This window comes from Pyxicephalus adspersus, chromosome 3 (assembly GCF_032062135.1).
Source record: "Pyxicephalus adspersus chromosome 3, UCB_Pads_2.0, whole genome shotgun sequence".
NCBI classification, from domain to species: Eukaryota; Metazoa; Chordata; class Amphibia; order Anura; family Pyxicephalidae; genus Pyxicephalus; species Pyxicephalus adspersus.
In genome coordinates, this window is record NC_092860.1 from 69312494 (window position 1) to 69334356 (window position 21863).

General features: G+C 38.4%; 1 protein-coding gene across 1 annotated transcript in view; it reads right to left on the reverse strand.

Annotated features, from left to right (window-relative positions):
• Positions 1–21863, reverse strand: part of LOC140326461 (splicing factor Cactin-like) — a 47566-nt gene that overhangs the window by 21503 nt on the left and 4200 nt on the right. Inside the window, exons 3-6 of the mRNA XM_072405070.1 lie at positions 12061–12156; positions 6237–6382; positions 830–992; positions 452–566 (exon numbers count right to left, since the gene is read on the reverse strand). Of these exons, the coding sequence (XP_072261171.1) occupies positions 452–566; positions 830–992; positions 6237–6382; positions 12061–12156 (520 nt within the window). The remainder of the gene's footprint in view (positions 1–451; positions 567–829; positions 993–6236; positions 6383–12060; positions 12157–21863) is intronic.

Here is a 21863-nt window from a genome sequence, read left to right on the forward strand (position 1 = left end):
TACGCGATCCTGCGTGTGTTTCTGGCTGCAGCAGCGTCTCTCTTCTCTCCTCTGCCAGCATCGTGTTTTCTCCTGTCTGTAAAGCAAAGCGAAAGAAGCCGGCACAGCGCCACCTGCTGTTCCCTGCCTTAACTGCCGAACAGTGGAAAAAAAGCACAGAGTGATCAGAAGGGGAATTTGTAAGGGGAATTTGGGAATATGGTAAGTGTTTTTTTTTCATTAAAAAAAGTATATAAGACCTACCCTGAAAATAAGACCTAGTGTGTTTTTGGAAGCCCAAAAAAATATAAGACGGTGTCTTATTTTCGGGGAAACACGGTATAAACAAAATTTTCTATGCAAAAAAAAAAGGATCACTTTTTGCATTAAAACTGACAGAATTGGAATGCTGGGGGGGGTTTTAATATTTTATTTTTGTTTGTTAAATATAAAATATAGATTTAAAACTCACCAGGGCCTTTCCCAAATGACTCCAACTTTCGAAGTTTAGATATTTCATCCTCTGTTATAATCGTCATATCTCTCCAAAAATCCACATTCTTTCCCTGTTCCAGCTCCATGTAGATCTGAAAAGCAACAGTAGGATAAAATAGCTGTAAAGCAGATGTTGAATGTGTGTATATATATTAAACAGAGCTCAGCAAAAAAACATTTGTGCAATATATTTAGTGTATTTCAGGCCTGGCTGAATCCAGAAATGACATCAGTTTCATTGAATTGGCTCTAGTTCTTTTGATATAGGAATTGGAAAGGACGATTTTACTAACAACAATAGTTAACAAAGCATATCATTATCAAGCTTTATAATTCTGCCAAGAAAAGTACCTACTTGAATATCTTCCAGTAAATCCTCAAGATCAGACACAGTGAGTCCAGTAAGGAAAGTGTATGGCTCATGCATTTCAACTGCTAAGTCATCATCTTCAGCACTTATGTACTTTGCCAGAAGATCAATAGGCTTAGCACGACCATCTCTTATGCGTATTTTGGATCTATTGGGGAAGGAGGAAAGATAAATACTTTTATCTAAAGCAGATATATCATATTTGTGTACATAAAAAACTGTAATTAACTTTTATAAATTAAGAAAAATTACATTTTTTTTTTTTTATTTTCCTTTTACCAATTTTTTTATTTTAAGGGAAGACCGCTCCTCTGTCTAACAATACCAATGACAATGACAGCAATACTGACTGAATGGGAAGCTCACATTCTCCTGGGATGCCTAGGCTGCTCCTGACGATCTCACACATGCAGTTTCTAGAAGCCCGTCACCCAATCTCAAGATCAGGTGACACAGGAAAAAGACAAAAGAAGATGGCGGCACCCAGTGTGTCTTCTCCCCAGCCCCTTTTTAGTTGGGTGCACCACCTGGAACTTTTCAGTAACCACCTGTTTTTGGATGGTTACTGACAATTTGGGTCACAATACAGCTGATGCCACCCACTGACCCCTTTTTCTCCACCCAGCTTGAAAAAAAAAAAAAAAAACATTCTAGGGAGTACACTGCTAGTAATTCTTTATTAAATAATGGATTAAAACCACTCAAGTGGGAGGCCACCTAATCCAGGCACTTCATGGCCAAGAAAAAATGAAACCTCTTTATTTGAGGTTCATTTGCAGAAAAGAGGTACAGAAAGGCCCATTCAAAAGTTTTTTTTTCTTTTCTTTCAAACTAGGTATGGAGACTGTTGAAGACTCAACCCTTGATAAATGTGCTAGCGATATGCCAGATTTCTTGTTCTTGAATTATGTATATAGTTTTTAAAACGTATTTCCTATTTTAGAGTTGTGGAAGAAATAACCCCACCCCTCCTTTCTGTATAAATATACAAATTATTATAGTTGGAGTTTCCACCCTTTCAGAGAGACTCAGACTTTTGTTTTATTAATTATATTTTTCCAGGTACTTAAATGAAAGAGAAAGGGTTCTACTCTGCTTAGAATGCCTTTAAATCTCAAATAACTTGATAGAAATGTATACTATTGATCACACAGATGACTTATGTTAGAGGCAATGTAGGACCTCATACTTTTTGTATGGATTTGCCATCCAGCCATCAGCATCAAAACATTCCTGCCGCTTCTATAACAAGAAGTTTCATAACCGGTAGATTCTATATTAAGAATCTTTCTCTAAACTATATACCATCCACTGTTATCTATTGGTCTCATCCTCCCCTGATGAAGCCTATTTAGCGAAACGCGTCGGACATGAGAAACTTTCTGCACCATTTGTCAATTTAATTTTCCCCGTCACGTACAAAATTGCAATTCTTGCAGCCAAAACTCTGCAATGTCTAGTGTAGAAGTCCCTCAGTGATAACCTTTATATGAAGGTTGTACTTCTAGATACTCTAATCAGCGAGGAATCGTTTTGTATAGTATGAGATTCTACATCCCTGAATGTAAATAAATGATAGGCCACTAACATCCGTGTGATCATCATTGTACATTTCTATTGCGTTATTGAAGTTTCTAATACATGTTTTAAATGGATACTCTGGGAGAATTGTTTACATTTCACCACACCTGAATATTCACAAATGTCAAAGGGTTTTCTTTTCTCAACAGCGAAAATGTGCATGGGGTTTTAATGGTGCCAAATAACAACACAATTTATGTTAAAAAAAAACAATTTGTAGCAATTTATTATACAATATTAGAAAAAGGTATCACAAAACGATAAATAATAACCTGAGAACAATACTACTAAAGGTGATATTTTATCTTTTTGATTTACACTGTGTTGCACTAAAAGACTACCCACAACACTATGCGGTCATACCACTCTTAACTGCACAAGAAAGTCTGTGTTATGGATTTTAAACAAATAATCTTGCTTTCCAACATCAATGCTTGAATGACATGGTATCAACCATCTGAACAAATACATAGATGTGGTACTAATAACATTCTTTCCTTCTGATGAAGCCTATTGGTGAAACGCGTAGGACTGTAAAGTTATTGTGTATCATTACAAATGATGTGATTATTTGCATTTTGCAAGTATTTATCGTTTTGGGATACTTTTTTTTATATTATTGTACAATAAATTGCAACAAATTGTTTTTTAACATAAAATGTGTTGTTAGTGTTGATATTTGGCACCATTAAAACCCGTGCAAATTTTCCCTGTTGGGAAAAGAAAACCCTTCGCCATTTCCAATACATGCTTGCTAATCAAAATCCCTTGCTGCATTTCTTATAATTTCCTTGAATAATATGCATCAAACTTATTAATATGGCACCTCTTGTTTATGTATACCTTTAGCAGCATATCTATGGGTATTTTTATATTCCTTTCTTAGAATCAGATAATACCTTTTCGATCTGCTTAATCTGAGCTGTTTTAAGCTTGATATAAAACAACAATATTGCATCATTGCTTTAAACCCCACCATCACTACTCTAAAGGTATTCTTACTAGTACTACTTTAAAGGTACTCTTATTAGGGAATGTCATCCCTGTGACTAATTCTTTGCCCAAAAGAGCTGTATGTCTTGACATCCTTTTTCCTAAACCCCAAAAAATGGCAAATCATAGAAAACTAGGCACACTGTGTGTATTCACAAGAGAATTTCATCTAATGAAAGAATGGTGTTAGGTGAATGATCTTTGCTATACATGGTAGCATGTCAGTGCTGGAAACAACAAGATATATTCTAGATACAGCTTTAATCGTTCTTGATTAACAGGAGAGTAGTCTATTATTATCCAGTATATATATAGCTCCGACATATAATGCAGAGCTTTACAAAGTCCATAGTCATATAATTAACTTTCCCTCAAAGGGGCTCACAATCTAATGTCCCTATCATAGTCACATGTCATGAACTCAGTCTGAGGACATTTTGGTGGGAAGCCAGTTAACCTAATTGCATGTTTTTGGAACGTGGGAGCAAACCATAGTACCCGAAGGAACGTCACCTAAACATGGAAAGAGCCGGCAAACCTCTATGCAAATAATGTCCTAGCCGAGATTCGAACCTAAGGCCAGAGTGCTAACCATTGAGCTAACCATAATTTTTGCTTGTTCTTTGGCTTTGTTTTTAAAAAGGGATTTCCCTCAACAGAAGCCTTCTGTGCATCTGCCACGTTCTCTACAGCAGTGTCTACAGTTTGTCCAACAAGAATTCCATTTGCAATGCTATTATCTTTCTTTACATCCTGCATCTCCTCAACAAGACCTACATAACTTTTCAATTGCTTTACTAAGCATTGGAAGATAGTTTAGCATGTATTGTTTTGGGCTGTCATTACATATGTCAGACTCCTGCAGCGATTCTAGATGTGGGAACCTGGATATCTGTAGGGATCCTATTGTCCATCTCAAAGGATAACGTTTGAGAGAATATCTCAATGAATAGGATATTTAAGGCCGACAATAACCATATCTTTATTTAATAACATTAGGAACATAGACATAAAAATTAAATACAATTGTGCGCTAAAACACGTCAAATATTCCTGTCTGGGTTACCCAGGAGAGAGCAGGCAAGGACAGCACTATTTTAAACTATGCAATATATTGATTATCTATTGACATAGAATAGGACAATCAATTTAAATTGAATTTACCATAAATCATGTGCCCATATATAAGTGCAAAGGGTAATCAAATTAAGCTAATGCCATATAACAGAGCTGCTTCATCTAAAAAATAGTGAGTGCTCGTTAATACCCAAGTCCCATAAAGACCAATAAAACCGCGTCAATCCATGTGTATTACTTGCCATGATGTAAAAAACATCCTAATTGTCCTCTTTATAGTTTCACTCCTTGGTATTGGTACTCTCTTTTATATCGTCATTATTCATAATGTTTCCTAGTTTCTGAAATGTTAATATTCTCTTTAAACAGGTTTCCAGTTACAAAAATTACAACTCAAAACACTTAGCAAAAGTTTCTAACTTACTTTACAGCAAGTTGTGGCCAGCCATAGAAGACTAAATGGTTTTCCTTTACATCTAATTTATATCTTAGTTAGGTCGAACGGCTGCTTCAATGAGCCTACATGTGGCGTCCCCACATGGGAAGCTAACTATCTCCATGTATTTCCTTTATTTAAGCATCGCAGTCAGATATGAAGCGGCGCTTGTATGAGGTTAGAATCTGCAACCAGGTCCACCTCCCCACATTTTCCCTTGTCACAACCCGGACCACAGTCAGAGCAGGGAGGACCATAGATCATAGATAGTGCTCCTCCTCTAGAGAATTTGCATTAAAGTAAAGTAAGTGAGTGAGTGAGTAAATCATAGTCCAAAATACTACTGTCCTTGCCTGTTCTCACCTGTTAGGTGGGGCTTTATGTGCTACAGGAATTGGGTTCATCCATATTTGAAGAAAGAAAAAAAAAGACAATGGTTTGACATTGGATTGTTTTGAGATGATTGTTGTTAAAAGATCTATTATTTTAATTTTAGATATTTCTGTCTTCAACTTTTTCCTGAAGAAGCGGATTTAATATGTGAAACGCATCGAGTTCCAACAGGGTATGCCCCTACGATTGGGTAACCCAAACAGGAATATTTGACTGTGTTTTGTCGCACATTTTTAATGAATTTTAATGTCTATGTTCTTAATGTTATTAAATAAAGATATGATTTTTGATATATAGTTACAATTGATTGTCGGCCTTAAAAGTCCTATTCATTGAGAATCTCTCAAACTTTTACCTACAGTGGAACAATAAGGATGTGGCCAATTTTTAATTAGGAGGTTAGTCAAACTTGATTTGCCATCTCAAAGGTTCTCTTAAAGAATGTTTCTTCACCCATAGGATCCTTGTGGGTCTCCATGTTTTTAAATGGTTGACTCAATTTGCATCTTTGTTTGCCTGGAGATCAATTTTAACATGTGCCTAATGGGAGTCCCAAAAAAAAAAAAAAAAAAAAAAAAAAAAAAAAAAAACTTGCTATAAACATGCTACAAACCTCATTTTTCGTGTGGGGATGTTAAACATGAATCTTAACCATTTTAAACCTGATTAAACCTTTGACTAGAGCAAATGCACATTTAGGCTATAGGTGTGTTGATTTAGCTATAGCATTGCAATTTTTTACAATTACCATACTTTTTTTTTTTTTTTTTTTTTTTTTTTTTAGGACAAACCAGATTATTATGCACAATATAGAAGCTTTCACTCCAGAAATCACTAAATCTTAGATATAAACTTTAATAAATAAATTCAAGTTTAAATTATAAATTCAGAAATAACTATTGCAGAACAGACCTGAGTTTTGCCTGCTGAAGGTGAAAATTGTCTTCTTGCTCCTCCCAGGTCTTAAAGTGCTCTGCTTCTTTTTCTCTCTGCAACATCTCAAGCTCCTGTTCTCTCATAGCTTTTTCTCGTTCACGTTCTAAGCGCAACTGCTTTACCTTTGAAAAGAAAACATTTAAATACACCTGGTTTAGGAAAAACATGTAAGCTGCTACCACTCACCTATTGTAAATGCCTAGCTGTGTGTACAGAAACATAGTGAAAAAGGCTTAAAAGTAAATAAGTTTTAAAGCCCATTTTTAGGCATAATGTAAACCCCATTCCACTTCTGCCCCTCTAAACTCTTCTGTACCTTTTTTTAATAGCTACTGGAGGGTTTTGTAAGTCACCCAAATCAGTTGGGCAGGTCCCTCAACAATTCTGGGTGTGGAGGTCTGTCTATTCAACGATAGTGATGCTCTTGAGCCAACCACTGCCCGGCCTGCAAAATTTCTCTCGAATTCCTAAGAGTAATCTAGAACTGAAGAATCAATGTGTTTATATGACACACATGATGTGAAGTGGACAACATAAAACATTTAACAACTTTCCCTCCATGAATTCTGTAGATGTAAAACACTGAAAAGCAAAATTTTCCTCAATGTTTACAAGAGCTCGAGTGAAAATTTTCAAATCTTTTGGCTATGTTTGGGTGTTCTCCCTTCTTTCTCTGCACCATTTATTTACATTATAGATAAGGCTGCCAACTAACTACTGGCAGAGAGGCACTGAATATAGTACAGTGGTGTCCAACCTAAAAGAACCCAGTGATCACACCAGTTTTCAATTAAAACAGTATAAAGGGTAACAATCTCTAAGTAGGAAGAAAAAGAAATTAAAGCTGGCATTTTAGCAGCAATTAAAATGTAAACAATGTAAACAAAATGATTCTTACATAGTCTTAGGATATTAGTTAAAAAGAGAAACCTGGAGGAATTTGCAAATATAGGTGATATAGATTTCATATATATTATATATATTCGATTGTAGTAGTAGAAGTAAACTTGAAAGCCACAGGGAATCAAGCGTTATCCATTGTGAGGGGTTACGCTCAGAATCGCCTTTGCTGGGGTCAAAGGACACTTGTCTGGTTCATCCAACTCAGATCACACACTGAGGTATCAGCCTTAAGCTGACTTGCAGCCAGGTTTATTGAAGGTTGCAGATAAAATAACAAAAACAGCAAAAGAAAACTATGCCTGTCTGGCACTTACTATACATCAGATGTCCCTGTCTATCAGCTGGAGGGCTTCTCCCTGTCAGCTCAAAACCAAACTTTCAGCAACCTACTACTCACTTTTGAGCTCCCTCACACAGACCGACTGTCTGTGTCTCCAAACAGAGCTGAACCCCTGAGTGAGCTCCTGGCTATGTTATATCCCCTCCCTCAGTGCTTCTTCATTAATTACCCCACAAGTAACCTTCCACCTGCTACTTCACACAGGAGAGGAATCTTGGGGAAATTACTTCACATAAAAGAGGAATCCTGGGCAAATATATCTCCCTTCCACCTCCAATCCTGCCTTGGTGTCACACCATCCTTACAAAGTATGTACTTTACGTATTTAGCATAAATGCAAATAAAAAGTTTACAGTTTTTTTTTTTGTTTGTTTTTTTTTACATGCAACACCCTTAAAAAAAAGGGGGGGTGCAGCACCACCCCCTTAATGCTAAAACTCATTGGAGCGCAGAATCAGGAAAAAATTGCCGATGTCACAGATGCGCAGTGAAATTGCCAAGTTTTTCCCCAATCTACGTCACTCGATCTCGGACCTGGGGAGCGCAAGATTAAGTGACGTAGGAAGAAGAACACTGAAGAATAGAGGCAAAGATGGCAATGCCTGGCGCTCCCTCTGCGCCGGGCTGAAGACGGATACCAGGACATTGAGGGAGCCGATGGAAGAAACCTCACGGTGGATAGACTGATCCGCGGGATTGAAGGTAAGTGTGAATTTATTGTTTTGGGTTTACTTCCCTTTAAAGATCCACAGGTCAAGTCAGTTTTGCAGGATGAGAGTGTTTCACAATGTCATTCAGGAGGCCCTGCAAAAACTTTTTGGGTAGCCATAGGTCTTCAACATACAAGGAGTTCAGAATCTGCTTGATTCACATCCAAAACTGGGCTGTCCAAGGTAATTGAAAATACACTTTCCTATTTAGTATGTTTTGTTTGTCTATGGGGGTTCACTATTCAACGGCACTTAGTTAAACAGAAACTATTTGACTCCAAGCATTTGATACCAAAATATTATGGTTATACGTATTCATTATTTTTAAAGGTAAAGGACTAAACAGCCCCTATAAACCAAACATGTTATAGGATGGAGGCACGTAAACAACGGTGCGATATACTGTGTATACAGAAAACCCATTTCAGTCCAACCAACATGCCGAAATGTTGTAATAAAAACTTCCCCTATGTATTCCATGCCAGATTCCCCAAGAATAAAAGAGATGTCTTCATTGCCTTGAACTCTGTCTCCTCTTCACATTGATCAGGATCAACAAGGAGGTTATCTTATACTGGTGACATCAATCAACAATGTCACATACACATTAATGAACATTTACGCTGCTAACATACTAAAGCCTTTGTGAGGAAATTTTTGATGAAAGCACAGAAAGTGCAACAAGGCTTCGAAATATTGTGTGGAGACTAATTGTATTCAGGAAGCAACCTTGGACCTCTCCAATAAGAAAAGCAAATCCAGAACTACCCTCCTTCAACTACTACACCAAAAAGATCTCTATGATGTATGAAGAAGTTTACACTCATCCGATCAATGAGATTCCACTTTTTATTCTATACCCCAGAATAGATTTATCTGTAGTGGATAAATGGACTCTCCAGTTAGTCACTTTTGCCGAAATCCACAATATAGCGTGGTCACACTTTGCACCTATAACAATTTGGTCAAGAGGAACTAAGTGAAAATTCTACAGAATGACTCTTCTTTATTTACTCCTACATTCAATAAACAAATTCTCTCTTTTTTTAAATTTAACAGTATTTCTGAGGTGGGCCCTGTGGTTCTACGGTGTTCCCATAAAGCTTATATGGGGTATACTTATCTAATTAGCATCTAAGGAGGTGAAAAAGATCGAATCAGATGGGTGGGTTAGTTAATAGAATTAGAGTCTTAAAATTGACACATAGATCTTATCTTACTGCCTCTCTCTCTCCTGAACTTTATAAATGTAGGTCTGAATTGAGACTTTTGAATGTTAAAAAAATCCCTCCTTTTTAACAATCAGAAGTAAAAAACTATAGTCAAGGGAATAAAGCAGTCAAACTTTGAAAACCAATTAAAAACATCCATTATCCATGCACCAAAAATACTATTTTAATCCAACAAGATATAGCCAATGCTTTCAGTGAATATTACCAAACTTTACAGAATCTAAAGGATCATACCAATACCCCTCAACCTAATCTGATTACCAGATATTGGAGTTCCGCTAATCTACCTAAGTTAACACAAAAAATGTAGAAGAAATAAACCTTCTCCAAAAGAGATAAAGGCAGTAATTAAATCTCTTCCTCTAAATAAATCACCTGGAATAGATGGTTTACCTTCAGAATACTACAAATCCTTTGGACAGACTGTATCTCCTTATTTATGTAAAGTTTTTGATTCAGATGTAAATTCTGGAACTTTTTCCAAGTGAAATGTTGAAAGCAGTTATTTTAACTACCCCCAAGCCAGGGAAGGAGCCAGCTAATCCACAAAATTTTAGACCTTTTTTACTAATAAACACAGATTTGAAAATTTAAGCAAAAGTTATAGCATTACAGTTACTTATCTTGACACCCGAGTTAATACAATCTGATCAGGCAGGCTTTGTAAAAGGAAGACAAGCTCCTGGATGAACTTGTGGTATGCTAAACATACTCCAATACTCTGAAATTTAACAAATTCCATCAGTATTTTTAACTCTCAACGCCGAAAAGGCATTTGACCCAATTCATTGGGGATATCCAAGAGAGATACTGATGGTGTTTGGTTTCCAAGGTGCAATCCTGTTGGCCATTATGGAATTATATACAATTCTCTCAGCTCAAGTATATACATCTAATACGCTGTCCCTTCCATTTAAAATAGAACAGGACAATGCTGTCCTTTATCTTCAATTCTGTTCTCTTTAGCAATGGAACCACTACAACCAAATTAAAGGTATTAAAGTTGGCCAGGATAACCATGTAATTGAATTATTTGCTGATGTTATCCTTTTTATGACAAAGCCAGCATCTTCACTGGAGGCATTAATACAAATTATAGATGCATTTAAAAGATCAGGTATTACACAATCAACTTCTCAAAATGCAATATTTTGAATGTAGAGATCTCCCCAATTTTTCAACCTTAATAGAAAAAATCCATTTTACTTGGGTACTGGTAAGTGGTCAGAAATAACCGTCAGCTTAATTTCCACTGCCAACACCTGAGAAATCAGGGATCCAAGTACCAAAGACATATCTAGCCCTGACAGTGAGTCACGTCAGAAAAGTGGAAAAAAATCCATAAAATCCCCAGGCATCCAATTTGTTGATAGATTTAAGGAAACATTTCAAATCCAGGTCATTTGATGTCAGTAATGTCAGATGCCTCCAAGAACACAACCCATCTTTGGACAATGACTCGATGGCATCCTATACAAATAACCAAAAGGGGCAGCCGTCCTTCATAGTGATAATAATGGCTAGTTGGCTAATCAGAAGGAATAATCACAGAGCATCCCTGAAAGATAATACAATGGATGGACTTGGTGGGCATACCAAAAACAATAAAGGAACAAAAAAAAAAAAAAAAAACCCTTTATATATAAGGGTTGTCTAAAAAATCTTTTAAAGGAGATGAAAGACTTAAACCAAGTAAATACAGACCTGCAAGTTTAACTTCTGTAGTTAGAAAGTTACTAGAGAGTTTGATATAGGACTATGTAGAAGATTTATTGCTAGAAAATCATATATATAATCTAGAAGTAGTCACTTGATGACTGAGTTTTGTTGCCTATTTAAAGACATTTCACAGCTCCAAGATGCAAAACATACTAACCACCTTGGCAGTATTCCCGAGTGTGGCTCGGGGTGAATTTTACATACCAAAAGCGGTACCCGAGCCACACTTGGGGTAGGAAAAAATAAATCCTACCTGCTCCCCTCGATCCCCGGCCGGCTTCTGCATCACATCCTCGGTTTGATCAATGTGATGCGTGAAGCGTCAGTACGCCGGAGAGGCGTGGCTTCGCGGGAAATTTAAAAGCAGACTACATTTTAATCTGCTTTGAAAAAACATTGATCACAGTGATAGTTATAAAAAATAAATCCAAATAATAAAATAAATAAGTCCAAAAGTTTGTTCCATTATTGTACCCTTGTTTAGAGAATTTCTTAAGTTTATTTCATTTATAAAATGGTTTATAATTATTTATTTATTGTATTACAATTTATGATTTATGTTTCAAACTATCATACCCAGGAGTTATTCCTAAGAATTACAGGCCTAAAATATTAAACAACAATTTTCCACGCAAAACAATATACCGCTTTTGACATAAAATACGAACATAATTAGACCACCAGGGGGGTTAAACATCAGGAAAGTTCAAATAATTATGTTTACATTATAATTTTATTTTTCCTCAAATATGATAACAATTGGCATAAAATAACAGAAAAGTTTAACAGAAACACACTAAACCCGATTTTTTTCCCACAACTAAAACCAGACCACACAAAATAAAAAAAAAAAAAACCAAAACACAACATTCTAACAACTTTGAATTGTCACTCACTTTCTGCAACTCCAACCGATTATCTTCTTGGATCCGCTTATTCCTTTCCTTCAAATCTCTCTCTGCAAGATGACCAATTCCCTTCTTTTCCAGAGCCTGTAAAATATATGTTAAAGAATTAAAAATCTTTATTTTTAACATCTTTTTTTGGGGGGAACATTCAAAATCTGATGTTGCAAACTCTACAGATACAAGAACAGTATCTGGATTTGTAAAAGTAATTAATACTGGTTCCAACAACTTTTTTTGGCATATTGGTAACTAATACACACACACATTTACCCAGTTATTTATGCCACATGTATCCAGAAACCCCTAAATATTGTGTCAAGTGTTCTATTGTCCTCCTATACTTTATTCCAACTTTCTAATGCCTGGCTTGTTAGAATGTACAATTTTTCAATCTTTTTTATATTATGCCTGAACAGTCCAGTGCTGTGTATTTTAATCCAACTCTCCAGTGTTCCATGTTTTAATTGTGTAATTCCTTGTAGTAGTGTAATATTGTCATAAAGGTGGTGTAACAAGTTAGGCTTAGTTCATATTAGCAGTAAAAAACTGGACTATTTAAACCTCCTGGGTGATTACTTGGCAACTGCTGGGCACCTGTTATTAGTAATAGGCGGTAAGTGCTGGGCTATTTCAGGCCTAGCAGTTTTTCAAGCAGCAGTAGTTCCTGGCAAGAGGAAAGTGAGGGGTAAACACTGCAAATACAACCTTACAGCCATGTGAATTCAGCCTAAGGTCAAATGTTGCCCCTGGCACTTTATCTGAATAATGCAAAACTTTTGTGAAAAAAATTCTCACCTAATCTGTCTACAAAATTAACCCATCGAGTCCCAGTCTTGCTCACCATTCCATGAAGTTCTGATCTCATTAGGCAGGCGTGAGATTGGGCACTTTTTTTTTTAAATTATAGGAAAACCGATTCTCAAAGTCGGGCATGCGCAAAAGGAGCAGCCCACAGCCACCTGGGATATGTGACACAAATATGCCATGAGGCTGCAGATTTACCCTGCAGTCTTTACCACCACAAGACAAAATGTAGGGGTCCTTCCCCCCAAAAAAAAATAAAACAAACCCTTTATATAATGTTAAAATGTGGTGATGCTTTAGGTATCATGCATGTGATAGCAGATAGGAGCAGGACAGCAGGACATCCCAATGCTCCCTTCTATGCAAGTGGTCCCGGGGGCTCCCAATTTGCATTTTCAATTAAGGAGTTCTAGGCGAACTTGCTTTTGAAACAGGAACCCCTATATCGTATTTTCACAAATTTAACAACGTTAAATTTTTAAACAACTGAAAAATTTAGGGGCCCCACCCCAATGCTCCTTGCTATGTAAGTGGCCCCGGGGGTCCTTTTGCACATGCAAATTTATCAATATTAAATATCATATGCCACATGGGTGACCAATAAAACAGTGCAGGTCTACTTGTAAATTGTAAACATCCTGCATGGACTTTAGTTTATCTTTTTCACAAAAATGATATTTATAAATTATACTGTTTGGTATTAAAAGTTACGTTATGTTAAAGAGTAAGGGTGCCCAACCTACGTCCAGATCCAGTCCTCTGTTCATTTTCTCTTTGCTCATTGTCTTATAGGGAGAGGGAGAGAGTTGACGTACTATAGACCCGACAATCAGCTGTGGCTGCTCACCGCCCACCTTGTACTGTGAGATAATACCAGCAGCAGCATGACAGCTGTGTCTGTGTCCATGCAGCTGTCATTAATAATGTAAACCTTCATATCTCCTACAGTGTCATAGAAATGTGATATTTTCAGGGTACACAGGGGACCCAGAGAGTGGGTACTAAACCTAATTTCAGCCCCCTAAACAGAACAAGTTGCCAGATACAGAGTCACAAGCATAATATCTTCATAACAAAGCAGGTATATTTTCACATTATTAGGGGCTTTTTCAAGACCTTGGTCCCCAAATTGGCCAGGGGGCCACTTGTATGGCAATGAGTATTAGGGTACTGTCAATATTCGCTCTGTGCTGTGTAAGACTTGCTCGTACTTGCTGGTTCATAAAACTTCAAGACTATGTTCAGACTGGCAGTAAGGTTGCGGTACAGTAACCCCTTTCTCATGCCATGGAACCCTGCATAGGGGCAAACTCTTAGTAGCGCTCTCTGCCGCCTGCAGTCAAATCTGCTGACGCTGCAATGTGAAGGACTGAGTGGCTGGTGGGGTGCCTGTTACACATAATTTTGTTACCCTCAGTTTCTATAAAACACAGGGATGTTTGCAACTGGAAATGTAGGAGCCAGTAGAAAAAGCCCTTTGCCCCCCAAATAAAATGTTATACCCTGTCACACATAGCTGGCTGATTCCCTTCTCTGAACCCCAATTTCTCAGGGTGGAGGTGTAAGGACTTGAAGATGTAGTGGTAAAAACATGTACCTCTTGGCTGTCACATAAATTCCACTTCTTTAGAAGTATCCATTGCAGAGATTTTGGGGTACAAATTTAGTGGTCCTCTATAACTGACATGACACATTGCATGGTGTAGTTTCTGCTCTTTGGTACAGGAATGGTCAATGCTGTATGCTGGCTTTAGTTTTGTATCCTTCACTAATAAAATGAGCATCAAATGGTGAGTGCAGAAATGCTTGATTTGTAATTTCCTCCATGTATGTTACAGTAACTAAAAACATTTCAAATGTTGAATTAAAACTATTCTTGTTTTAAACATACATCTTTTATTGTTTGTTTGCATTGTGGCCCGCAAGATTTATCTCAATGTCAACAGCAGCCCCCAGATAAAAAAAAAAAAAAAATAATGCTAATGCCTTCATTATTAAGAGTATAAATTATTTTTTTACTAATCTCATTTAAACCAATTCTCCATTAATTAATATATTAGGTTTTCTAAGCCTTCAACTTACACATTATTCGTCTGTCAGTTACTGAGTGAAATGCTTTTGCAAAGTGGCCACCATTGATTGGCTTATCTCTGAAGACACCGATTGGTTTATAATTCAGTTTATAATGGAATATATACACATATTTACATATTTCTTTTTCACACAACCTAACTAATAGATGTGCTCATATACTGAACTGCACTATTGAAGTGCACCTGAAAGGCTCAGAGACAGTCAACTGTGTTATGCCTATCATACCAATGAACTATGGTGAAGTATTCTCTCTTAAACCACCCATCCTCTTCTGCCAGTACATGCCATCAATAGGGCAAAAGCTTACTTTTAAGACAGCCAATGAGAACACCATCTCATCATTAACAGCCTGAATTAAACAGTGATCCCCGCCCCCCCCTGCAAGCACACATTTATTGACTGTGGAATCAGCCTCCAACTAGCTAGATAGTTGGGGAAGGAGATCTACTGCCAAACTGTGGCTTTCCCCCAGGGAGACACACCCATAAATGACTACGGTATGCACCCGAATATACATTACCATTTGATACCCATCATACTGGAGAGACACTAGCAGTCTCTAGTGTCTAGCCATAACTATTGGAACAGGGAAGGAAATGGAGATTATGAGGGGCACATGAGGGCTTGTGTCCTCACAGCTTGCCCCAATTTTCACTGTAAGAAAAAGTATTAACCACTGGTATGTGGTTTTACTAGTGTCTTTCTTGCTGGTGGCGAAATAAAGCATCATTTTTTTTTATTTTTACAGCAGATAAAACACCCTTCAGTAAAAGGGAAGATAAATGCATATAACAGAGGAATCAAAAAACTGGTAAAGTGTGCTAACAAAATATCATGCTAATGTATACTTGTTGAAAGTAATTGCCTTAATTTGTCAGGTTCAGCTTGATTAAGGTGTACATAGGTAAAATACAACATACAAAAAAAAAGAAAAACACACACACATACACACAAATACTTATTAATGCACAAAAGTGTCAACCCTGTGGGATGTATATTTCTCCTTGCAGATGTGAAGTTACAGCAGCAGTGATCCTTAGCACAATAAATTGTAAGTAAAGTTCCATTTTCAAAATCTGTTATCAGGCAGAGCTTTACTGCAAGAAGACATCACCAGATATCACACCTGGGCAGTGCAAGATTGGGTGACATGAGGAGGAACCTGAACGAAAAAAGGTGGCAGCATTGGATGGAACAAAAAGTGCTGGAAAGAAGAGGGAAACCGAGCCAGCATCTTGCTGGGTTTGGTTTGTGGATGGTTCAAGGGCTTTTCATCAGCAAATGTAAGTGAATTTTTTCCACCCCCACACACAATAGTTACGCTTTAACTAGAGAACATCTGAAGTTAGGGTGAATTCACACCGGTAGTAAAGTTGTGTTTAACACTTAACTTCTTCCTCACGTGAGCAACAACTGCCCCTTGAAAAACTGCATGGCCTGAAAAAGGCTAGTTCAGGGGTCAGCTACCCGCGGGTCTTCAGCCTCCTTGTTGTGGCTCCCTTCAGCCTTAACAAAAGAAAGAAAGAAAAAAAAAAAAAAAGAAGAACGGTTATTTACGGCAGCCGGCGCTGACACTTACGCCGGCGCGGGTATGGGGAAACTTCCTCTTCTTCGTATGCATTGTGGAGGAGAGGGATTTCCCTTCCAGGGCACCCCTGGTGCGGGGGCAGAGCCATCAGCACAGGACTCGAGAGAGTCCCTCGCTGATAGGAGTCCTGTGTCCCACGTTTTCCTGGGTGCTTACCCAGAAACAAACATCAAGACTCATCCTAGCCACATGGGACTAGATGCATTTAAGGGCAGCTGCTCATTGAGTGAAGATGCACGGCTCTTAAACTAACAAAGAAAGGAGCTCATGCTGGGAACAAACATTTTAAAAGTAAGTTTTTAACTATCATAATGCATTATTGATTTTTTGAACGTCTTTAGGTATAGAGGTATTTAATCATACACTCCAATTTAATTACTTAATATCTGAATTTGATTATATATCCTCATAAATTTAATTTTTTTTTTTAAATTTGCCAGCTGCTAAACATGGGGCTTTACATATGGATTCCTTTCCATCTAATATTGCCACCATAGAACGAACAACTTAAAAATCATTGATAACATTGAATGCAGATGAGATGCCTTAATAAGGAGGGGAAATCAACATTCAGGTTTCGAAATCTACTTCAATAAGTATTCGCCCTATGGATTACACAGCTGCCTATCTAATACTTAACTATGTGATAAAATAGTTACATATCCATGTTAGGAATTAAAGAAACTTTAATTACTACTAAAGCATGTCCTTCTGAGGAAGCCCTTGTGGGGAAACGCGTCAAGGACAGTTCAATGGCATCAAAAGATAAACTATATGTAAAAGATATTGTACTCTAAAAAGAGAAAAATGGTTTTTGAAGTGTATGTATGTTTTTATAAAAAGTATATTGTGGTGATATTTATGTGAACCAAAAAATGTCCAATCTTATCTTGTTTATTTTTTCTACTTAACTTTTCACCTCCCTATTCCATAGAATATTGCTCAATAGAAACTTAGGTCCACCCCCCAGTTGATATCCCAAGTTATCAATCCTGGATGCTAACCTTTTTAAAGTATTTCTTATAACAGTGGTGCCCAAACTTTTTCATTAGGGGGCCGCAGTTGACATTGGGATAAAACTCGCAGGCCACAATGCAAACAAAGATATATGTGTAAAACTAGAATAGTTTTAATTTAAAATTAAACTGAAATATTTCTAGTTTCCGTAACTTACATGCACTAAATAAAAGATGACAAATCAAGTAACTCCGCAATGGACACTTCCAATGAAATGCAATTCATGCGTGAGATAGCCAAGGGGTACATGTTCTTGCTACTACATCTTCAGGGCCCTACATCTCCCCATTCCTGAGAAATTAGGGTTCACAGAAGGTAAGTGGCCAGATATGTGTGACAGGATGGCAGGTAGTTTTCATATCTTGTGATGGCGCTGCAGTCCCCCACGTATCCTACATTCTAATATACCTACAGCTCCCCTTTCAGGAGAAATTGGGTTTCAAAGAACTTAAGTGGACATATATATGTGACAGGGCTGGTAGGTAGGAGTGATAAAATTGTATTGGGGGGGGGTAGCCACAAGAGTCCCCCACTTATTCTACATTTTCCTTTCTCTAGTGTTAAAGAAAAATTGAGGATTTTCATATCTTGTGATGGCGCTGTAGTGATTAAAAGCAGTAACATTTCCCTTTTCTTAGAGAAATTTGGGTTCATAGAGTAAGGGATAGCATGGTATGATGGGTATAACATTTTAATAGGGAAGGGGGGATAAAAGACATTTCCTACTGGCTCCCACATTTTCAGTTGGCAACATCCCTCTGTTCCGGAGAAATTGGGGTTCACAGAATGTGTGTGGCCAGCTATGTGTAACAGGCATCTTGCCAGTCACTCAGTCCCTTGCACCGCAGCGTCTGCAGATTTGACTGCAGGCAGCAGTGAGCGTCTCCCTGAGCCAGGGTTCTATGGCATGAGGAAGGGGTAACCGCAGCGCAATCTTACCGCCAACCTAAACACAGCCAGTTTTGAGAACTTTAAGAGGCACCACAGCGCACAGACAACTGGCAGCCACCTGATGTTCATTGCCACGAGATTGGCCCGCAGGGGGTCCCCAACATGCAAACCTATTTTGGGGACCCCTTTTTTTTTTACTGGGGGGAGGGGAGGTTAAAACCTAATTAAAAAAAAAAAAAAAAAAAAAAAAAAAAGGTAAATCCCCACCCCTTCTGTATTTATCGTCCAATCTTGGATTGGAGCTCCCCTCCACCCCATCCACTGCAGGCTACTTCACCGGATCTTGAGCCTGTGAAGTGTTTCCACCACGACAGACAAAGGAGGATTCCAGGACGACCAGACTACAAGGTAGGTTCCAAGCAAAGAAGTGACCTCTTTATCTTATTTCATATTCTCTGGAACTTACACCCCCCCTCCCATCCCAATCTAGTAGACCTCCTCCACACAGAGTATAGTCTTGCTTTGTAACAACTCTAACCTTGCCATCAACCTGAAGCTTGATAAAATCTCCAACAACCCCCTCACTTTAAAACACTTGCAGGGAGTGTACATGCGTGGGGGACACGTGTGGATGTTTCCCTAGTCAGCTCCGTGCCTCTCCAGTCTTCCTCACCTTCTACTCAGCTGATCATGGCTCCACAGGTCGGATCCTCTACTAACAGCACACATCTTTTGGTTGCACATCATGAAGGGAAAGCAGCCACAGAAATCCAAGGAGCGGTTGAACAGAGCAACACCTTTGTCATCTAAGATGGCGGGGGACAAGCAGCCCCCTCTTCAGCACGCTCTCCAGCAGCACACTGCACAGCCAGCATCTAAGAGGCAATCCAAGCCATCCTAATCCCCAGCAGTTATAGAGCATTCTGACAGTGATGATCCTGTGGAGAGAGGTAAGATTATAACCTCCTCTCCTGAAATATTGCATGCTGCCATGTGCTCCCCTGTCCATTAAGTCCACACTGAGGATTCAGCCTCCCCCATCCCCCCACCCCTTCTCCTCTCAAGATACAGACTTATTGCTTAGAGTCCTTCCTAAAGCAAAAGTTCAGGACCCCTCCAGTCCTGATAGTATTCCTGCAGCCCAAACTCACGCCACTGTGTATTTTGGTGCTAACCCTAATAGCCAGATTTGCAGCATTGTTGGAGAGGGAATTGGCCATTATTAAGATCACTACTGACCTGAAACAGGACTTCATTCCCTGGGTCAACGCCTAGATTTAATGGAAATCGTTCCAGGTGTGATAATTTTAGAATCTGGGGCTTACCTGAAAATAATAATCTTGATTCTACAGTAAAAGCAATTCTTAAATCTATGCTGCCATCCTGTAATGATCTACATCGGCCTTGTCCCCAGCTACTATACAGAGAAGGACATTAAAACTCCTTTTTCAGGCTTTACTTTCACACATTAGATAATCGCTGGGCCTTTCCTTTTCGGCAATGTTTAAACTATCAGAACATAATATATGCAGTTTCCACTTTCCTGGAAGGTGAAAATCTGCTCAAGGACTTAGGAATTATTTCCATGGATCCTTCTTCTAAATCACCAGCAGAGGGAGCTGTGTCACCACTTTTTCCTACTGGGACTCAAGTGCAACCATCTTCAAAACTAGAAGAAAGAGCTCTTGAACTTCTGGGTATTCTTCAATCAACATGTAAGAAGAGTTATCCTTTTCAGAGGATTTGAGATACCTGCTTCTTTTCTCTACCAAGCCGTAGACTTTAATGATATCCTTTTTTCATTGCGTTTAAAGTTAGCTGTATGAATATTGAGTTTAAGAGCAGTTTATTGTTTTTTTTTATTTTTTCCTAATCTTTTCTTACCTATACGGATAGAAGATCAGAGGGGGTAAACATGGCCTCCTGTGGAGCGGTGGCATGCTTTTTTTCCATAGGACCCACCGCTGCCCTTTCCAGGAATAAATTCGGTGACAGGAGTCACAAAACAGGAAAGTTGTTTTAGAGGCATTTCATGACTTAACAAACTATATATGAAGCGCCCTATTCCATATCAGAAGCTAAAATGGAGTCTTTTCTTTCCAAACCATGGGGTTTGGCCCGGCGTTCCTTAGAGTGATTACTTCCTTATACTCAACACCTTCAGCAAGAATAGCAATGAAGGTGTAATACCCTCATTTAATCAAAATTAGCAGAGGTACTAGGCAGGGTTGCCCTTTATCTCCCCTACTGTTCGCCTTAGCAATTGAAACCCTAGCGAGAAGTAAAAGACTTAACCCAGATATTAAGGGGGTCAAATGTGGACCTACAAAACATAAATGAGGCTTTGTTTGCGGATGACGCCTTAATGTATGTTTCGGCGCCACTAATTTCCTTACCTAACCTGTTTAAAGAGTTGGATATGTTTTCAGAAGTTTCAGAACTAAAAATTATTAGGGATAAATCAGTGGCCCTCAACATCTCATTCTCGGAATCTGTAGTAACACAACCTAAAGGGAACTTTGATTTTAAGTGGAATACTAAAGCCAACTATCCTCCCCCTTTGTTCCGCACAATAGCAAGAGACTTAAACAGATGACATTCTTCCCCTTCTTCATGGTTTGGAAGAATAGCAATGATTAAAATGAGTATTTTACCTAGACTATCCAGTGCTCAACCCAGAATTTTTTTTAAGCCGGGTGGGAAGAAATTGTAGGTGGGTGGGAGCCCCTGTATTGTGACCAAACTCTTTAGTAACCACCCAAAAACAGCCGGGTGGGTGCTGAAAAGTGCCGGGTGGTACACCCAGCTAAAAGGGCCTAGGGAGAACCCTGCTATCATATCTATTTAGGACGCTCCCTATAGTGATCCCTAAAATGATTCTTCGAAACATACAGAACAAGCTACTCAAATTTGTATGGGGCAACAAACAACACCGTATAAATGCGTCAACGTTGTACACCCCAAACAAATTGGGAGTTCCCAATATAGCACTAGAGAGCGGCGCAAAAAGCAGCTCTAGGACAGATCACTATACCACATCCTAGAAGCCCTAGCTTGCCCTTCCATACCGATAGAGGTACTTATGAACAAAAGAACAATTACAAACTTCACTCCCAACATGCTCCTCTTACACCTCTTTGGAAAAACCCTAAATGTCTTCCTGGATGCGATCAGGGTCGATTTCGGAGGTGGTGCAACAAGGGGTTTTTCCGCGTTGGAGATTTGTTAGATGGGAAAGCCATCCTTAGTTGTTCACCTACAATTCGCCCTCCTGCCAGCGGAAGTTTTTAGGTACAATCACATCAGATCCTTTATCTAAAATAAGCTTAAAGGGCTGTCTCCTCATTACCAGAGCACTGCTTTTGAAAAATCTTGTAGCATGATCATTGAAGCTAAT